Raw genomic sequence first — 22,469 nt, 5'->3', positions numbered from 1 at the left:
ATTAATAAATGGATAGATGATTGAATAATAGAAGATTGATAAAGAGAACTGCATATTATAATAACTTGGTTAAATAAATCAAATAAGTTCAAATTCAGAGAAATTACCTGAGCCAATGACTATGCATGTAACTTTTCAGATATTTATAGAAATCTCACCTAGTATGTATGTTAACCCTGCTCCCTTAAACTTGTACCTGCCTTTACTACCTGTTCAAATACCCTTCTCCCCTTTATTAACAGAAATCTAGGCATGGGTTGGTCCTGGTGTCTCCTGTGAGTAAGGTTCCGGACAAACTGCCCTAATTTTCAACAACCTAAAGGAAAATGAACCATTAGAGAAACCAAAACATATTAGAACAATGATAAAGATAACCTTTCCCTTAATACAGGACAAAATAAATCACAGATAAAACCAAAAAAGACGCAGAATTCTCATTTAAGTGTTGTTTTATGTTTGTTCATTGTGATTCAATAATTTTTTTCACTTTAATTAGTTGGGTTACTTTTGAATAAATAGTTTAGTTTACTATAGCATGTCCTGGGGAATCAAGTTCTAAAAATTTCACAGTACCTCAGTTACCATTTATCTTATTACTACATGGTTCTTGGTGAAATGCATGTCCAAACATATGCTGTGAATATAATGAGATAAGGGAAATATCTGATCTCTCATAAGGTAGTCAACTTGGTTTCTCCATAACAGTATTAGGAAAAGTACTCTATTGTACATGAAATCTTAATTTATTCTAGAAAAATCATGTCTCAAGTTTTAAGAATATAAGGTAAAGAAACATAGGTTTTGGGCATACAATCCCAAGCCTGATCATACCTTGTTCATGTGAATGGCAACTATCAATTAGTTATTTTTTTTTAGTGAGAGGGAAAATGTACAAGAATTAGTTTGTAACTGCAAAGACAAAGCTTATTTCATATTTAGCCATTATGAATTTCCCATTACTGTTAATGTTCAGTTATTTTTATATTATGTACTGAAATGTTTCCTTTTTGACTTAGAAGATTATAGTCAATTGAGATAACTCATCACACATTTATATTAAGTTACATATATATGTATATATACACACATGTATTTTGGATTTAAGTAACACATGATCTATATATGCAAAAAGAAAACCCCAAGAAATCCTACATGAAAGATGATGGCTGACTTTATGATGTATGTGAGAAGTAACCTTAGATTTAATGTTAGGCTGATGCCATTTTTTTATGTTACTGTTTAGTCTGGCTCAAAAAAGAATAACAGGTTTTAAGCACAAGGCTTTCTATTGATAGAAGGAATCTAATTATTTGTTTTTTTATTTTGTCAATTGACTTATATATGACCTATACAAATTATATGGGAATCAAGGTAAATGACGAGTATACCTTAGGTTCATATTTAATGAGGAATTTAAGAATTTAAGAAAAGTCCTAATCTCGTAAGTGAACAAACCTTTCCATAGCATCTAGGAAAATCACCACAGTGACCGAGAAGAAAACAGCTCTACAATGCTCCCTCACAATCACATGAATATATATTACTCTCCTAAAAACTTATCTTAAGGTGATGTCCAGAACTTATTCAGAGAAGGTAGTTAAGAGAAAGAAGGATTGAAGTTGGCTAGGATTAGTGTTTGGCAGGTTCCATGGTTTTATATATATATATACACATACACACACACACACACACACCCACACACATATATATGTGTGTATCTGGACTGGTAGAGATTTCTGCTCTTCCTTATTTCTTTCAAAGATTGTAATGGATCAGCCTAGTATGTCATTTGTTTACATATTATATATACACACACACACACACATATATATAAAATCAATTTGGTTATATATGTATAACCAATTTATGGTGGTGTGACAAAAAAAGGATAAGATAGCAAACATATATTTATTTTTAGGTATTGTAAAGATAAACTTTCTGATGGTATTGCCAGCATTCACAGTAATAGTTTACTTCTTGGGAGTAGTTTAAAAATATGTGCATTTTCTGCCATGGGACTTCGGTCTGAGTCCTCTGCAACTTCAAATCTCAGGGGTAGGGAAATTAAGATTTTTAAAGTCTCCATTGAGGAATGGCTTCTTATTTTTTTTTTTCACAGATTTGAAATAATTTTCTTAGAATTATTCCATAGAGAAGGTTGTTCCTTGGCTAGGAAATAGCTACTAACTTTCCCTGCTGTTAGCTAACCCCAGTGTTATTCTCCAGGTCTTTCCTGTATCTATGCTAGAGCAGCTGAATTGGAGCGTGTGGACTGGTAGAGATTTCTGCTCTTCCTTATTTCTTTCAAAGATTGTAATGGATCAGCCTAGTATGTCATTTGTTTACTATCCACTTCTTTGTTACATAGAATTTGAGAAAATGTGGAACCAGGAGAGGCTATTTTTCAGAAAAACAAAGAAAAGATCATAACCAGCAAAATCAATAGCAGTCTAGCCCAGGATACTTTCAACATAGTTGTATTGAGAACACGTCTATTTAGGCAAAACCAATAGAAAATGTAGGAGAGGGAAGTGGCTAAAAGCAAAAAGAATATATATATATGTATTATATATGTGTGTATATATATAATACACATATATATTCTTTTTCCTTTTATGTGTGTGTATATATGTGTGTATATGTATGTATATACGTATGTGTGTATATGTATATATATGTATGTGTGTATATATATGTATATACACACACACACATGCACATATATATTAGCTGAGAGAGAAAGAGAAGGAGGGAGGGAGAGGAAGAGAACATAGACATTATAGGTAACATTTTATAAACTAATTGGTTAATCAGTCAACTAAAATTAAAACTACAACTGCCAATGGTATACCTTAGCTTTCCTCTAAAAATCTGGGCTTGATTTCTCTTTTATGTTTCAAAGCTAAGAGTTTTAGTGGAAAGTTGGACTAATAAAAGTTTAAATTAATGTATATCTTGAACGCTCCTAGATGTAGCATCTAACCTCACACCTTACACCTGGTAAGCTTGTATAGTTTATAACTCAGAGACAAAAACAGTATCAAAAGCAAATGGGGGCTGGGCGTGGTGGCTCACGCCTGTAATCCTGGCACTTCAGGAGGCCTGTGCAGCTGGATCACTTGAAGTCTGGAGTTTGAAATCAGCCTGGCCAACATGGTGAAACCCTGTCTCTACGAGAAACACACAAAAAATTAGCTGGGTATACTGGCGGGTGCCTGTAATCCCAGCTACTCGGGAGGCTGAGGCAGGAGAATTGCTTGAATCCAGGAAGCGGAGGTTGCAGTGAGCTGAGATCGTGCCACTGCACTGCAGCCTGGGTGACAGAGCAAGACTCCGTCTCAAAAACAAAAACAAAAACAAACAAATAAAAACAAAATGAAACAAAACAAAAAACAGCAAATGGATTAAAATTGTTAGTATACTATTTTGTAATCATTTTCAAAGAAATAAATAGGGAAGAAGTAACTGCGCTGGGGCATGCAAATAACAAAGAGAACAGTTTTCTATTTAGGTTGTGTGTGTATATTGTTTGTGTTGGTTTCTCTACTCTTTATGAGATACTCATCAATCTGAGAAAACTTCCGAGTATTCTTTGTGATAAAATAAAAAATATATTTTACAATAATTACATTGAAAAAAAATCCAAGAAAAAAAGTTATGGATGGAAGCACTTTTAGCCATCACTCAATTTCTTAAATCTTTTCTCCTTTTCACTTAAAGATCTGCCAATTGGTATTCCTTTTATTACCTAAATAGCTGTCAAGAAAACAAGGTTTTATGAACCAGGACAACAGTGTGGCAGAAACAGTAGTAGAAAGGTTATTTCCAACCATTTAAAACAACTACAATGTCATTTCACATTCAACTGACAACCACAGCTTAAAGTTGAGAATGGACAAGGGAATAATAATATACATTTTTCTTTTGCATTATTTTGTCTTTATCTTATGCATCAGCATTCTTACGAAGAACCTTTGTTTCTTCCATTTGAGATTGTGTGCTTTATGAACTGAGCAGATGTTGCCTTTCATGTGATTAAACAATATTTTTTTCCTAGCTCATACTTCTTAACCAATTCCTACCTGCCTCTCATCATGAATCATTGAAGATAATTCTCCAGTCATGCATTTAAAAAATCTACTTGAAAGAAAAGGTCAAAGAGATTTTTTGAATTGACCACTTAATTTAAAATATGTTGCCATCAATTAGCCAGTGCTATCTACTTTTCTCCTAAGAACAGAAATAAATGCCTCCAATGACTTTACTTTCTTTGCTTGGTTTAACATCCGTGGATCTTGCTATCCTCCCTTGAGAAGAATTTGGTCTTTTATTCTAACGACTCACAAAAGGAAAGGCAGTGACACCTGGGGCACATATGTTTTTCTAAGTCACTTGAAAATCTTTCACTTGGGAAAAAGCTGTATTAAAAATCTGGGCCTGGTCAACTTAATATAGATATTTTAAAACAGTAGAACTAATGGCAATAGAATACCTTTTATTTTGGGGAGGAGATGGAAAGTTTAAAGATGTAAGAAGAAATGCTTGATTTTTTTAGATTTTACTGAATATATAGCAGTATCCTTATTGTTTTCAGGGAAGCTAGGAAGAATTGGAGAATGTGTAATAAAACTGCACGATTTGACAGATTTAGACAGCTGGCTTCCTCACAAGAAGTTCACATTTTGTTAATGTCACCCACGTTGAATAAGGGACGATTAGATGGTAAGGTCCATTTACAAAAATGGTTGTCAGGACATTTTTTTTTTAATTGTAAAACTTTCTGTGATGGAATTCAGTAAAAGGGCTATGAAGAGAAAGCAATGGAGACAAAAGATTGCTATTAACCTACAGATGCAGGCTACTGCATGGTTCATTGCAAGATTTGTCACACTGTTGGGCCAATGAAGTGTTAGAGTGACTAGAAGGGACCACCCCTTTTCTGGGGTAAGAGGGCAATTTGGTCTCCATGCTCATTTAATCCTGAGACTTCTTTGAATAGACTGTCAATTGAATCTAAATTGTGCAAAATTATGCATGCACTTTTTAATGCAGGCTATTGTTCACTAAGCACTGAACCAAGATTTCTCAACCCATTTCCATTTGGCATGAGGTCACTTGAAACTTAAGTAATCATATATGGAAGACAAGAGCAGTGTACTTAACCAATCTTTCTACATTGTTGCTTCTATATAAATGCTTACTGGGCTTTAATTGCAAATCTCTCACCTTAAAACAACAGAGAAATACTAGCTACAACATATTTTTTAAATTGAGGCTTGTATTCCTAAAGGTAAGGAGCAGGTTTAGAAAGTCAGCTGGTGCTGCATAATCTCTACTGCGCTACAATTTAGATTCTAGAGGAATGGATGTTTACAGAAGGACAGCCATAGTGGGTATGCACTTGTCATGAGTAGATGTGTTTTTTCAGTAGTGCAAAGAGGCCTTATATTTTGTTAAAATCCAAACGTGGAGAGCTGGCTTTGAAAACCATGAAGAAAAATATCTACTATACTTTTTGCAGTTTTAAGTCAGAACATGTCATCTCTTTAAAACCCTGAACAGAACATTTACAGAAAATTTATTGATACATTAACCAAAGAGTATTTTCATTGAGTTCTGAAGGAACACGTACATTTAAAGTCTTATTTGGCAAGAATTATTATGTTAAAAATTTGTACAGGTGACAGCTTACATAGCCAAGATTTTTAAAAAAACAAGTGAGCTCTTCTCCAGTGAGGTTCGATTCAGTGGAAATCTGCAACATTCTAATAACATGGACTCTGACAGTCTTGCTATGGTGAAAAGCACTTTACAAATGTTTAATGCTGGAATTTTATAAGAATTGGCTGTTTTCTTGCTTTTTCTTCCGTCGTTAATGATTACATGTTGGCACAAGGATACCTTGCTAGATTAGATCCACAGCACATTAAAGACTGTTTGCTTTCTCACTCCCCTTCTTTCCAATTAAGTTGGTGAAAAATGTAACTTTAGTGTTTTACAGGACAGGGTAAAGGTGTTTCATCTAGGTGATGTCTATATTATAAAAATAAAATAAAATATATAAATATGTAACACAAACCCAGTGCCTATTGTTAAATAAAATATACAATAAAAGCAGACCTTTTAGGAAGACTGATTTTAAAACATGCTGTTATGATTTAATTATAAAACACTTGAAAACAATCTTGAGATTAAGACGAAGTAATCAGATTTCTCAGCCAATAAAAAGGTAATACTAGCTACAACATTCTGTATAATGTGTAACATTCTGTAATTGGATACACTGACAAAAATGAAGATTACAATTTTATATCAAGTTGCTCACTTAGAAATTCATCAGGGAGTTCTGAAACATTCTCTCCTAGTATAGTACTTTGATATAAAAATATTGCCTTTTTTATTAGATCCATCAGATTGCACAGTAATGTTTCAAAACTCTATTAAAGTTGACTTTAGTGATTACTGACAGAAGATTCCTAGGAAGTCAAATAATCTCTTCTAGTGACATAAAAAACTCATTATCAATTTACAGTGGAATTTCTGTGTAAATTACTCTGCCCAAGGAAGTATATATTTTTAAAAATCATCTGTTAAGTAACAACGTATATAGGGATTATGAGTATGTGTATGTGCATATGTGAACAAACATGCTGACATACACACAGAGGATCTGCACATTTCTGGAAATCATTTTTAAATTAATAAAAGAGAATGAAATCACAGGAGTGTGTAGCAGGATAACAGTCTTTTTTTTTTTTTTTTTTAATGACAGGCTAAAAAATAAATGCCCATTGGAAAGGAATATGCAAACAGTCCCAGAAACTATACAATGTAACTTGTTAGATCCAGCAAGTAAGATGTCATGTCAATGATCTGATCAAGAATACCTGCCCTGGTCACTCTGCGGATGTTTCTGTCCACTTGTTCACACTGAGGACCAAGATATCCTTTTTTACAGAGGCACTTGTTCGGTCTAACACAGACACCTCCATGACGGCATGCTGGCTCACATTTTGCTGGGAGAGAAAAAGAGCAAGAACATCACACTCTCATTCTGTGTGTCAGAAACAGGACCGAGCATGAGACCTACAAATATTGCTGAATAAGGGAAGCGAGGGAAAAAAGGAGGGAGATAGTTACAAAATGATCTGAAAGATAAATATACCAGTAGCAAACGCGCTTTTACACCCATAGTTATTTGGAGGCCTGAACTCGGCAGAGAACGAGAGACATTTCTAGAGAAGCGGAGATCGTGAGAAATAGTTGCAACCCTTTGCAAAATTAAATCTATTTAAAATGAAGATTTTAGTCCTTCAAAAGCTCTGCTCCACAGGAGCATTCTCTACAGAGGGCCTCCCAAACTCTGTTCCCATTCCTTCAAGGTAGGATCTCAACATGGGAGTGACCCAGCCTGAGGGGGAGACAGAGAGGCTCAAGCATCTCCAATGTAACATAAAGGAACAATCAGTTTTGGATTTTGGTTAGGTGGAATATCCACCATATAAACTCCTTTGGATTCTTCCTTCCTCTTGCTTCCAGGGGCAGACAGCATATGCTTTGCTCTCTGATGACACTTTGAAGTCCCTTTCTGGAGTCAGTGCAATTGGCCAACAAAGGATGTTCTGAGCCAACCTTTTCAGGGTTACCCTACAGCACAGAATTTATTCATTAAAGAATTTTTACCACTACAATATAAATGGGGAATATAAAGATATACTGCTAAAATGAGATGTAAAATTGGATACATAAATTGCCATTTTCTGATTAAATCTGGGGAGTACAGTCACTGTGGATGGAGTCAAATTCCTTCAATACATTTCCCTATGTTTTGACAAGACAGGGTTATTTTAATCTTTCAATTACATTAATCAAATTCCAGGGGTCTGTTTTTAACACCTGGAAAAGAAAAAATAAGCAGAAAATAAACAATTTTATGTTTTAAATCTGTGGGAGATGAGTAAACAATGTGAGTACATGAATAAAATTCTTGATTGGGTCCAAAACATCCCAAATAAACAGATTACTTTTATAGAATGGTTTTGGTGAATGTTATATATTCAAACTATTTAAATTGATTCAGTGTAAAAATGAAAGTACCTCATGGAGTAAAACTTTATTTAACTCAATGTATGTCTATTTTCATTTATATCACAATTTATTATTAGTATCTATTAAGGTTTGTATAATGCCAACTGTATTTAAGATAATTCATTCACCCTCATTTAAACACGCTGTTACTAGCAGGCTTCAGGTAACATAAGAGATTAGGCAAAATGCAAAGCAGGGAATATAACAGAATGGACACTTTATGTTATATTCTGTTACTCAAAGATGCAGAGAGGCTGGGCATGATGGCTCACACCTGTAATCCAGCACTCTGGGAGGCCAAGGTGGCAGATCACATGAGGTTGAGAGTTCAAGACCAGCCTGGCCAACATGGTGAAAACCCATCTCCACTATAAATACAAAAATTGACAGAGCATGGTGGTGGGCGCCTATAATCCAAGCTACTCGGGAAGCTGAGGTGGGAGAATCACTTGAACCCAGGAGGCGGAGGTGGCGGTGAGCCGAGATCGCCTCACTGCACTCCAGCCTTAGCGACAGAGAGAGACTCCATCTCAAAAAAAAAAAAAGAAAAAAAAGAAGAAAAAAAAGGCAGAGAAAGTAGATATTGTCAGGCAGCAAAGAAAGCAGAAAGACAATATATTAGCAGGAATTTGAATATCATTACATTTGAATACTGATTCTCATATTTTTGGTCAACTAACAAAAAGGTAGAGAGGGTGGGTCAATAACATGTAAGCATTTGTTTTAAATAATGTAATTACTTAATTTCTGTTGAGTTTTAATTTTGATAATTCCTTCCTAGATACATAACCATAGTATGTATCAAACACATAATGTTATTAATGCTGAAGCAATTTAAGTTTAAAATGTATCCTCTATGTGTGGTTTTAAATGTTGGTTATTTTTGTTGGGCAATATAAAAATAGACAAGTTATAGTTATAATTCTTGGAAATACATCTTGAGGGCAAACAAAAAGATAGCATTTATGAATAAATAATATTAAATGTTAATTTGATATTTTAATTTTCATTGGCAATAAGTATTTTAATATTTGAAATAACCGAGATCAAAATCTTTTCTAAGTGATGGTATATGCTGATTGTTAATTATGCATTTTCAACATACACATTTTAAACTCTAGGTTTCTAAATTTATCTAATTTTCTGACTTTACACCAAGTAGAACTTAAACATCACTGCACATAATTGAGGAACTATCAAGTTAAAGGCTAGAACAACCCTGGAAAAAATCTCCTTTGCTCTCTCTGAGCAGATGCACACCTAGTTGATGGTTCACAGGGGAGCAGCAAAAAGCATGAAAAAATCTCGTAATATGTCTCTAGATAATTGCATTTTCCCCTTTTATTTAATAACACCCACTGAAAAGCCCTGTTTTTAGTCTGCTGTGGTAGGAAAGCAAGCAGTAAAGGCAGGGAGGGCATTTACGGGGTGTCTGGAAAATGCTAGTGCTTGGAGAGGGGTTTGGCAAACACTATGTCATTGGCTAGTGTGAAATCTCAGAACCCAGGATCGAGAGGCCCACAGAGATTATCTAGTTGTGCTATTTGCATTTTTGACTTTTTGAAAGGACTCAGTCATTTAAAGCTTTTGTGTATTTATAATTAACTTACATAAGTGAATTGTTTACATTAAGAAAATGAGCAAGATTTTACTTACAAGCTCAGAAACAGATGAGCATTAATAGTATTGTAAATGGCTAAACACTTTTGAACACTATATTATTGTAGAAGAAACAATCGGTGTTGAGTTCTTGAGTACCTAAGGATTGACTCATCCCCAGTCCTTTTCAGGTGAAAACAAAAATACTAACCGATTCTGCAGAAGTCCCCCTCCCAGCCTGGACTGCAGCAGCACTTTCCCGTGGGGGTGCAGTAGCCGTTTCGACAGAGCCTGGAGCACTCTGAAGTCAGTGTCTGTGCAGGTTGTACCGTGGCTCTGCATTCCTCAGGCATTAAAGGTCTACATTAAAAGACAATAGTTGAAAGTGTATTCCAGTTGAAAACCAGCAGTGGGATGAAATTTAGTGATTCTGTGGTTTACAAAGCATGCCTCTTACTTTCTAGAGAGACTTTTATTTTTTTAAGACACTCAGATTTACAACTTTCTAAGGATAGGAAATACATACCAGTGAGGAAACAAACTAACCAGTTTGTAACCCAACTAAACACATTAAACATTCTAAGAAACTTTATCCTGATCAAAACCCACTGATGAAAACTATCTTTAATTAATTTGATATTTCACATTTGGTAACTAAGAATTTCTAACAATTGCAATATTTAAAGTAAAGATGTATAAATATCTTAAAACTTTTCCCCCGTATCTACAAAAATGTTTGGGAACTGTCTGAGATAGTTTCACTTGTTATTGACACAGTTGGCAGTAGTACAGGACTGAAGGCATTCATCAAACTGACTTGTAGCCTGAAAAGCTTTGGAATCAATTTTTGTTTTAATTTTACATTTCTTTTGAGATAATATTTTTAGACTGATTTTTCTTGAAAAGCAACCGTAATATATGTGTGTATACTATTGAGTCAAAGTTTAAATTCCATGCACAGAAAGATCCATATATATGTAAAGATTATATATATATAAAATCTGATTCTGATCTATATATATGTCAAGATTATGTGTATATATATAAATAACTTGATTTTGTCCTGCTATAAGGAAAAAGAATGCCAAAAATAGCAAACAGAAACATCTTATTTGCAATGTAAAATGTCATAGATTTTAATTGTTCTACAACTGCCATCGTTTAGAGTAGAAACCAAGATGCCTTCAGAAGATTTTTATGGTTCTTACTGTTTTTAAAATAAGATGTCATTCAAGCTGGGTCAGGTTGGAGTCATGGTCACAACTGCTCATTACCTAATCTTCAGGGAAAAAATGTGCAGTGGCACTTTCCTATCAGTCGCTGTTACCTGTGCCACAGTGCGGTGAGAAGATTCTTTTCAGTTTAAGGAATGTAAACAAATGTTTTCATTGACAGTCAAATCGATAGCATTAGGATGGCCAAGCAGATGGACACCTTAAGTACCACAAGAAGAAGGTGATCATTACAGGTCAAAACCTCAAGAGGTAAATTACAGAGCTTTCTGAGACAAGCAAATAATTAAGCCCTGCAGACTCGGCTTTTTTGAGATAGGTTACCTTGTTATGTCCCTATGGCAATATGAACAGTGATAACAATTTGGGGCCTGATCACAGACTGTTTCTACAATGACTCAAAACCATATAAACCATATATGTTAAAAACAAAAATATTTAAAACGTACAGTGGTTTCCCTAGCTCTTCTCCAGAAGAAAAGTCCCACTCTGTGTTGAAAATGCTGTGTTCTGCAGCTAACATGACAATTCAGAAAACACCCTTAAATCTATTCAGCCTCTTATTTGAATCTAGGAATGGTCAATTTCTGTGAAAGGTCCTGCAGGCATTCTATGCACTAAGCATACTTTTATTCAAAAAACATTAACAGTTCCCATGTGTTCCTCAAAAGTGTCTTTCTGGGAGTAAGGGTAGGGTGGGATAAGGTAGAGAAAATATTAAATGGCTATGCCAAGAAAAGTAAGGACACAATCTTCGCCTTCTTCTTCTTGTTCTTGAGTATCCCAAGTATATTCTATTTCTTTCTCATTTAAAATTCTTATTTTATTTGTGAGACAATGGCGGCATTTCTGACCACAAGAAGAGCAGTTTTTCAGTAGCCATGAAATTCTTCTGAGTTGTAGGCCATGATCATCTACGAAGTGGCATTCAGTAAGCAAATATTCTAATTGAAATTGCAGAATTCTGTGCATCTAATTTCTATTCCTTACACTTGCTCACCCACTTTCTGACTCATTCAAGAAAAGAGACCCAGAAATAGAGTATGTCAAAAATCTATTACATATTACAGGCAATGCAAAATTTGCAGGTACCTACCCTCACATACTTCCCCATAAGATGGTTTACCCTTAAACTGGTGAATCTAAAGAGATGGCATCATTTAGATCATGAATATAGGTGAACTTTGTTAAACAACAACTAGAAGATGTTGCCTGTTTGAGGCAAAGTATAGGAACACTGATTCACGGGCACTGGGAAAAGGAATGAGGACATAATAAATAGGAATCCGATACTGAAGGGCAATTCTTTCGGGGAGAGTGACCCCTGTTTCCCTGCTGATACTCCAATTTGATGCTTTGACTATTTTTCACCAAACATTCAAACATATGGAAACTCAGATTAGGGAGAAGATTCTAAATTTTTTTTTTTCCGTAAAATTTGGTAAATGTTTGTCTACCTGCAGATGTAGTAATTATTTCACACCTGGGCTTATTTACTTTAATTTATATAAGACTGTGTAGCTGTAATATACAAACATTGTAATTCCCTCAAGTTTTATTTAAATACCAGGAGAATTTATCTTCTTTTGTTCTACATAGTTGATAAATAACATTCTGTACTTATTATATTAAATCAATCCTCTCTCTTTTAAACTGTTACTCTATCAAGATTCCCTTAATAAGAACATTTACATAAAAGATTGCTTGTCTCTTACAGGGTTCTGTTCAGGAATAGGCTATTTATCTTTTCTTCCCCCTTCTTCACTGAAGGTTTTCTGAGGGCAGAAGCTACATACTCAATCCTCTTCAAGTCCAATCATTTACTTGGGCAAGTACTGAGCTCTTCAGGGGGATCAGACATAAATAGTACAGGGTCCTGAGCCTCACACAGACCACTGAGGATAAGACAAATAGGCATACACAAAAGTATAATGCAGTGTGATCTTTGCTATGATACAGGCACACGTGAAGTATTATAGAAACACAGATGAGGAGGCAACTAGTTTAAGGGATGTTATAGAGAGATGACATTTATACTACCATGTATTTTATCTTCTTCAAGTATTCATATTCATAGGAAATAGGAAAATTATGTATAAGTCAGTCAATAAATGTTTATTAAATTAAATTAGGTCAGGTACGGTGGCTCACACCTGTAATCCCAGCACATTGGGAGGTCAAGGTGGGTGGATCACCTGAGGTCAGGAGTTCGAGACCAGCCTGGCCAATATGGTGAAACCTTATCTCTACTAAAAATACAAAAATTAGCTGGATGTCATCATGGGTGCCTGTAATCCCAGCTACTCAGGAGGCTGAGGCAGGAGAATCACTTGAGCCCAGGAGGCAGAGGTTGCAGTGAGCCAAGATCATGCCATTGCACTCCAGCCTGGGCAACAAGAGTGAAACTCTGTCTCAAAATAAATAAATAAAATAAAGAAATTAAACTGAATCTATATAGTAGTAACTTTCTCAAACACACTCTCTGAAATATGAACTCCATGAGGACAAATATTTCCTCTCATCTCTTGTGACTCCCCAGGACCTAGAAGAATGTGTTGCACATGGAAGATGGTTAATAAAAATCTGTTGGATGAATGAAATTAATGAGAATATGGAATTTTAAAAGGGTGTTTGCGCCCTTTCTATGTTGTTGTGTAAAGACATCAGGAAAATATGGGCCATTCAGGGGAGGGATATCCTTAAAATCTAATTGCTATACTTTCATATCATAAACACAAAACATTTATTGTATTTCTCTCTATTGCCTAAATAAACTTGTCTTAAAGTTTTTTTCAAGGTGCAGTTACACTAATTCTGAAAGATACATTTTGATAATAATTATAATCATAGTAAATAAACCAAAGGTTAAGAAGTCAAAGTCAGCATGAGATAAAGAGATAGGACTGTCTTCTCTTCCAGGTGAGAATTAAGTCAACACATTAAAATTCAATTTTCTAATATTTGGTAGCATCTGACAAAGATTTTTGGTGATTCCAGCCATTCCCCTGCAATCACTTTTTGTAATGGTGACGTTCTCCCTTTTACTGAAAAGAACAGGGCCTCTTTACGTGGAATAAAGAGAAACAAAAAGGGAATAAACAGTACCTTTAAACTTTATTATTATTGTCTTATTGAAATAGACCATCTTACATATACTTAAGTGCTACATATATACACCTAGATAGGACCTAAACAAAACTTTAGGGTATACATCTGTGATGCATTAACCCATTTTCATACTTATTTTTATTGGACTGGAAAATTGGGTGCTTTAATGTACAATCTAATACATTAGATTTAAATGTATTAAATTAGATTTAAATATATTAAATAACTTTAAATATATTAAATCTATTTAATCTATTTAAAATATAGATTTAAATATATTAAATCTATTTAAATCTAATTTAATACATTTAAATGATTTAGAATCATTTAAATTGTTTTGTTTGTCTTTTAAACAACAATTCCTTAACCCTCTGGACCCTTCACTCTACTAAATGAAGTCAGAGTAACTTTCAAAACAGAAAACTTACCCAACAGGGTGTTTAGGCTTGTAGAAAAGAATATATCTAGTCTATTCGTTCACAGCTATCCCCATAGCCCTTGAATTTAATTTAAATCTGAAAAACATATTTCCTAATCCCTTCACGCATGACAAATAATGAAATGCTAAAACCCTAGTGCAGAAAACTGTCCAACATTCTTTAATGTATAAAGCACTGTTTTCAGAAATTTAAAAAATGTTCTTAGAAACCAACTTTGGCTTGTTTTGTGTAGTAGGATAAAGATTTGGATACTTTTTTGAGAAAAAGGAAGTTGAGAAGCATAAGTTATTATAACACACGTTATAGGTGATGACTTTCTGTGAGTAGCTAAGACCAACAGTGAACGTCTTTGGGTAGTGGTATTATGAATGGTTTTCATTTCATGATATTAATTTAGGGGATGAACAAATAAATCAATACATGGGAATTCCTTTGATTCTGTGTGGAGGTACGAGGATAAATCCTGTCTGAGCAGGACCACCCTTCCAAATGAGCACTGCAGAAATCTATTTTGTCTAACAAAAAGGAAAGGAGCTCATTCTGAAATTTTTGTGAGGTGTCCAGATTTTGAATTCATTTCATTGTAAAACAAGATATACAGATCAAGAGTAATACTTATGTGTGAAATCCTGATAGGGGTATTAGAAGATGTACTAATTCTGTAGCCTCTCTTAGACAGCTTTATGTTTAAGGGCGGAAGGTGACATAAGAACTGTCTTACTTCTTTATTCATAGACACATTGTGACACATGGAAAAGAGCACCCTTGCAACTCTAACATTTAAAAAACTACTTTTCTTCCATGCTTTCTTTCATTCTCATGAGTTGGGAAAAACTGGTAAGTCAAAATCCTCATTCCACAGAATGCAGAATCTCAGGCCATAACCCCAGATCTACTGATTTCGAATCTTTAACACAATGATCAGGTGACTCACATGCATATTCAAGTTTGGGAGGCCTGTTTCTAAATTAGGTCCATTTCCCAGCCAGGAGGAATCAACGTGGCCTTTAATTAGTGTATTCAGGTGCTTCCAAGTACAGAATGCTCTGAAATCTTCCAACTGGGTGGAGTCTTTGCCTGAACAAGGAGGCAGCCTTCGAATGCCACAGCAGATTCTATGGTTTAATGAATTTTCTCGCGGTGTAAGCAATTTGATACACAGTGATTATCCTTGACCACTCATCGTTTTTAAGCCAATACTCATCACTTTTACCTAAAAAAGGGTAAGGAAGTGAAAAATTTCTTATGATGGGATAAATTTTTACTGTCTCCCATCTGTGGAGCTTTAGGCATAGGAATAAGTGCTAGTATAGTACTTGCTGTATCATCTTTTTATTGCCTTTCTCAAAGGCAGTACACAAACTGATATTCTTCTTCTTTGTAATTGTCTTTAATCTGGCTGTTCACTGAATTTTTCCTGGTCATATTGGTGTTTCTTTCTTCAGTGTCAGTTTACTTATAAGGAGTAGAATGCTATATTCTGAAGGATTTAATGCAGGTTTTGAGACTATACGTAGCCATTTTGTAGCAGCTTTAAAAACAACAATGCATTATACAAACTCAATTTTGCTGAGGAATCATATATTTATAATACAATCATATTTCAGGTAGAAGAATGGAGCCAATGGAATCTATTCCTGTGTAACCATGTAATATTGATCTCACTGCGACTTAATGGCAGTATTGACAACAACATACATTTCCTAATGGTATTTTTCAAGTTCTATTTGAAGTACAGCAAGAAATTAAATGTTTCAAGAGTTACTGCTTTCATTTTATTTTTAAGGAATACCTTCCTTGACCTTATAGCATATGTAGGCTGCAGAAATATATGTTTTATGTATTCCTAAATAACTCTGATACTAGAATAAAGAGGAAAAAAATCTTTGAATTCAAGGACAACTCTGATTTTATGTACTTTATAAATCATATTCAAATTTTTAATTTGTACCAAATAGTTCTAAAATTTGAGTTTAGGACAGATAAAGCTAATGTTCTGTCTTATTTTCACATAGTGTCTAGAAATTTCTCTGTTCTGAAATGTGTTGAAAACAAGTGGGGCTTGGCATTGGCTGTCTTCTTTGTGACTAATATTCCCTTCCTTTTGAGGGTTTCTGCTGTTTAAAAGTCTCATCCTCACATGATTAACTGACTTGCTCACTAATAAACAGTGTTACTTGGCTTTAATACCTAGGCAGTTTGAAACTGAGTTGGCACTAAACCTTTCAAAGGAGGCAAAAGCAGTAGTAATTTAGTGAATTGAGCCACAGGTTTGACTATCTACTGCTAATAAGATTGTCAGAAATTTCACAAATATCCATCTAATTTTCTTCTGTGGTTAAAGATGCAACCATAATAAAAGCAAATAATGAAGCCACTTACATTTTTCATGTTTAACTTTATTCTCATGAGTGACGGCCAACTTTGCAATTCTTAAATTTAAAAGATCAGAAAGTGTATGAAGAGATTAAGTGGCTTTCACACAGCTATTTACAGAGAATTCTGGAACTCTTTCCTGGTTCAGTGTTCTTTCCACTGAACTGGCCCTCTTAGTTTAGGAAAAAAGGTAGCAACGTAACCACATTTCAGGTCCTATTAATCTCACTACACAAACATCACCACAGTGCCCAAATATCTAAAAGGGTATGTGGATCTCCTGTATCAACTTTGTTTTATCAGCTTAACTCAATGCATATATTTCCATGGGAAAATCAGGATGTGAAAAGTTATGTAATATCTTACAGGAAAAACCTAGGAGAAAAGATTAATGAAACTAAATAATAATGTTACGTGCTTTTAGATAGACAATGTCCAGTTTTATCAAATTGCCATAGGTATTTGTTGTATTATATTTGCAATATCCTAGTTTTAGAAACTGATCAACTATAATATGAGCAGTGAATATAGAAAAAATAGGCATTTCTACTGTAATTCAATGTACATGTTCCTGAAAAATATTGTATTCCACAAAATGGCACTTAAAATAAGTGGGCTGTTATGGATTGCTTGTTTCCCTCCAAAATCACATGTTGATGCCCTAACCCCCCAAATGACAGCATTATGAGATGCGGTCTTTGGGAAGAAGTAAGATTTAAATAAAGTCATGAAGGTAGAGCCCCCATGATACAAATATTGCCATTATAAGAAGTGTCACCAGAGAGCTTGCTTTCTTTCTCTCTCCATCACATTAGGATACAGTGAGAAGGTGGCAATATGCAAACCAGAAGCAGAGCCTTCAGCAAGCATCCAACCATGCTAGCACCCTGCTCTTGGATTTCCTCCAGTATGACTGGAAGTAAATGTCTGTTGTTTAAGCCACCTAGGTATTTTGTTATAACAGCCTAAGCTGACTAAGACAAGGGCTTATGGGAAGAATTGTTTTGGGGCAGACCCCTCAAGATCTGTGCAGCTTTGTAACTAAAGCAGTGATGAAAACAAAAGCTGGTACCTTGGAAGAAAGTTTGGGCAACCAAGCAAGCAGCTCAGAAGTAGCTGGAGGTCGCTTCAAGAAAGATTAGAAACACACAAAATGATGATGGAAGTGGAACTCTGAAAAGAGGATGTGTACCCTGAAGAGAGCCATGGAAGGCTGTGGGATGCATCTTGAAAGGCGGAAACCCAGTGCAGGTACTTACTTTTCATTGATGGCTCAGTTGAGAAGGCTTTTTCTGCCTGTGCAACAGCTAGACTGAGGGTGTGTTCCTTTCCCTATAATTCTCGTTACGTCTTGCTTGAAAAGCTGCATAACTACTTTCATGTTATGCTGAGATTCTCTTTTGTACATGAGCTTATTAGTGTTAAAGAAAGTCACACTGTAGCAGAACAGAAATGGGAAACCAAATAATGGTGGATTTTACCTACATCAATAACTTCTGGATCATCAGCTTGGCAATGTATAATGTACAGTGTTATGGTACAGTATTTTTGTTTCAAAGTGTTTTACCTCAAATAATAATTTTTACATTTTAATAATATATGCAATCTCCTGGTTTAAAGTAAAAATAAACTCCTTAGGGGATGGGACCAACTTTTTATTCATCCTCTGCCTCTGTGGCACATCATTGAACACAGGAGACATACAAAAAATGCTTCTAATGAAATCAGGACTAATCAAATCAGGAATCTTGGATTACATCTGTACTTACTCTGATATGGCACAAAAATAAAAACGAAATAATTAGGGTATAATAAAAAAGCCAATGCCATTGCTTCCTAATATAAAGAAGGAAATATATTCTGTTCAGAATTTCATCTCCAAAATCAAGTTTTTAACTTAAATACTTAATTCATAAACCATAATTGATAAAAATGTTAGACACAAGTATTGCTTATGTAATAATATAGAGAAATTTTTTCAGATTTTATCTATTTTTATTGTGATGAAAACAGCCCAGGGGAATGACAACTAATATTAACAAATACAATAAATAGGCTGGGCACTGTGGCTCATGTCTGTAATCCCAGCACTTTGGGAGGCCAAGGCGAGCAGATCGCCTGAGGTCAGGAGTTTGAGACCAGCCTGGCCAATATGGCGAAACCCCGTCTCTACAAAAATACAAAAAATTAGCCGGGTTTGTTGGTGTGCACCTGTAATCCCAGCTACCTGGGAGGCTGAGGCAGGAGAATCGCTTAAACCCGGGAGGCAGAGATTTCAGTGAGCTGAGATCATGCCATTGCACTCCGGCCTGGGCATCAAGAACAAAACTCCATCTCAAACACACACACATGCACACACACAGAGAATAAATAAATAACACTTGTATTACAACATCATTCAAAAGTTTTAAGAATGTAGTATTTTTCTTTTAGAAATCATCAAAAAATAAATTCTTAACTCCATTTCCCCACTTATAAAGCAATAGATCTACCAGTGTTTTAATTTCATATCATTCAAAGGTAGAAATTTAAGATTCAGTAAATACTTTAAAGGAGAAAAGAAATTTTAAACAAGTTTCTTTCCTATGAAAGAGCACAGGAATGTCAGTTCAAATTCTCTTTGAAGATGACTAGCCTGATAAATTTCCAAATTTTGATGTTCATATATCATTCGTTCGTCACAGTTGACAAAAATAAGTCATTTAAGTAACAATTTTTTTTAACTCAACCAAAATGAATTAGTAACAAAGTGATGCTAAGATGCAGTTTTTTCTTTACAAGCTACATCTTCCTCTAGAAAACATCTTTTCAAAAAATTTGCATGACTGCTTTAGACATATCTAATGCAACATTAAATCTGTCTTTATCTAAGGTACTGCAATATCTGATGATATACTACCTTATGATAAAAGTATAAGATATTCAAAAGGACTAATATCAGACTTCTAGCATTGTCCTAGAAGAGACAGTGGTGGGTATGGCAGTGGTTATGGCCATGTTAATTGAAAAGAAAATGCTTTTGGGAATTTTTGACTCAATGTATAAGTCTCACTTTGAAGAATATATTCTTCATCATTCACATGCTCCATATTATATCTTTTTAAATGAATGCCAGTTTGAAGTGGCAATTCAGTCAAGTTTTCATAGCAATCTGTCCAATTACTAAAGAAGATGATATTCTAAGATTTGAAATTCATAGCTTAAGAGAGACTACTTAGAATAAAAGAGAAAATTCGTTTGAATGCTGTGGTCATATGTCACATTTCTGGGAAATAGGAGATATATTTATACATACACACAAGAAGACTGATACAAGTTCTCACTATAAATAATGATAAGTATGTAAGGTGACAGATATGCAAGTTAACTTGACTCAGTCATTTCACAACATTTATCAAAACATCATGTTGTACACCGTAAATATATGCAATTCCTATTTGTCAATTTTACCTTAAAGTTGGGGAAAAATTAAGAGTCTGGATTCATCTTTAATAGCTGTGGGAGACCAGTGAAGGATTTCAAGTAGGGGAGAAATAGAAGTAGTTTTGCATTTTATAAATACAAATCTGTCAGCATTTGGAATAAAAGCATATGATGGATTTTAAAAATAAGACATAAACACTTTAAAATAACACGGTCACACAAAGTTTTTTTCACAAATTATTATATAATAGCGCCTATTTATTTTGAAATAGGTGATGGCTCTACATAACATTGCATGTGTTACCTGTATGTTTCAATGTGTCTGTACACATGTACATGTATGCAAATCTTACTAAGGTATGAATAAAATTTTAGTTATACTCGGGCTGCTACCATCTATTATGTATGCATGCTTATCCATTCATTAGAAGTTTCAACTTTGATCTTGCTCAATTCTTTTGTAGTATATCTCTAAAATTTCAGATGCTATATGGCAGCTTAGTAGGGATTTGTTAGTTGAAAAGGTATTGTGCACCACAACAGGAAATCTAGTATACTGAGAAAGAATATAATCAGACAGATACATGTATATTCATCTTTGGTTACTGGATACATAGAATAATGATGATAGCAAAAATGTGGAAAATGTTTCCTTGCCTCTTAGACTTCAAATCCACCATGCTGAATGGACTTTTATAGGGCATATACTTGTTCATGACCTCTAGTGTTAAGAAATTCTGTCATGTTTGAAAACTAGTCCCTAGTGGAGCCTGTATCCCTGTTAATAGCTGAAAGGTCAATGGAGCTGCTAAACAGTTTGTATTACTGTCAGGGTGGCCATGAAAATACCACCTGCTGCAAGAGGACTTGGCAGCTGGGTCAACAGGCACTGTGGGAATTTATCAACTTAGGGGGGCCACTTGCATAAAACTTTGACTGATGAATTGGGACTAGACTGGCTTATTGGGCTAAAGCTGCTCTATTATGTATAACTTTCTTTGGGATGGCAGAGCTGCCTGCTGGCTCCCTGAGACATATGCAAAGGATAAACAGAATTGGTTTCCTCTTATGAAGTGATTTTTTTGAAAAAAGCACTCTTTAGCATCCAGTCTAATAAGAAGTAGGATGAAGATATTAAGAAAACAATAAACAAAGGGCAGTAAGTGGGCCATGGGGGGAAGAAGAATGAGAGGCAGTTTTTGATATTGGTCACAGAGGAGATTGGGGATACAATATTTCTATAAAATGACCCCTCAAGCCTGGAATTTGCATTGTTAATTTATAGACTTATTAAGGGAATGGTCTGTGTGACTTGGTTGGGTAACAGATAAGCGATATGTTAAAATATAGCAAGAGTGGGTACATAGTAATTAAATCAACATGATGGAGAATAATTTTCCTTTACAAATTCCTAGAGAAATAAAGCCTGGAAAAGCTTCAAAAAAAGTCATTTGGTTTAAGTTCATCTGAAACAAAAATTAAAGAATATTTGTCAATACTATGAAAAAATTTGTGTTCTATAAAACTAAATCTTGGAAGTTACATAACTTTGTCGGAATTCTTTAATTTCCACCCCAGGAACATTTATGTACTTCTGAAAGGATTTAGCAAACAGCATCCAAGGTATAATTTGGACATTTGAAAACTATGTATTGAGAGTTGTTGTTTCTTTTTTTTTTGAAATGGAGTCTCGCCCTGTTGTCCAGTGCTAGAGTACAGTGGCATGATCTCGGCTCACTGCAACTTCCACCTCCTGGATTCAAGTGATTCTCCTGCCTCAGCCTCCTGAGTAGCTGGGATTACAGGCATGCACCACCACGCCCAGCTAATTTTTGTATTTTTAGTACATAGAGGGTTTCACCATGTTGGCCAGGCTGGTCTTGAACTCCTGACCTCAAGTGATCCTCCCATCTCGGCCTCCCAAAGTGCTGGGATTACAGGCGTGAGCCACCATGCCTGGCTCTATTGAAGGTTATTAGAAGCTCCATAGATGTCTTTATTCCAATTTTGGAACTAAAGAAACCTTAAAAGTTGAGAGATCATCTGAAAATAATCCTGGAATGCCTGGAATAAACATACAAAAATTACTAAAGAATGTAATGTGTTTAAAATATATTATTTAAACACCTTCACAGCCCTCTGTAGAATGCAGCAGGGACAGAAATATCATCTTCTACATATTTTTTGATGGACAAAGGGGCAC

The 22,469-nt window shown here is 34.8% G+C and overlaps 1 protein-coding gene across 2 annotated transcripts in view; it reads right to left on the bottom strand.

The window, feature by feature from the left end:
• Window positions 1–3,335: 3,335 nt before the first annotated feature.
• The window catches only part of HHIP (hedgehog interacting protein), a 101,799-nt gene continuing 82,665 nt past the window's right edge, over window positions 3,336–22,469 (bottom strand). The window contains exons 12-14 of one of the 2 annotated variants that reach the window (XM_033215375.1): window positions 9,899–10,047; window positions 6,888–7,016; window positions 3,336–6,033 (exon numbers count right to left, since the gene is read on the bottom strand). In XM_033215375.1, coding sequence (XP_033071266.1) covers window positions 6,023–6,033; window positions 6,888–7,016; window positions 9,899–10,047 — 289 coding nt within the window. In that variant the 3' untranslated portion in view covers window positions 3,336–6,022. Of the gene's footprint in view, window positions 6,034–6,730; window positions 7,017–9,898; window positions 10,048–22,469 lie in introns of those variants that run through there. The other variant, XM_033215374.1, reaches the window with a different exon arrangement.

This window comes from Trachypithecus francoisi, unplaced genomic scaffold, assembly GCF_009764315.1.
Source record: "Trachypithecus francoisi isolate TF-2019V2 unplaced genomic scaffold, Tfra_2.0 Lachesis_group1, whole genome shotgun sequence".
Classification (NCBI taxonomy): Eukaryota; Metazoa; Chordata; class Mammalia; order Primates; family Cercopithecidae; genus Trachypithecus; species Trachypithecus francoisi.
This window is presented reverse-complemented; position numbering and strand designations above follow the sequence as displayed.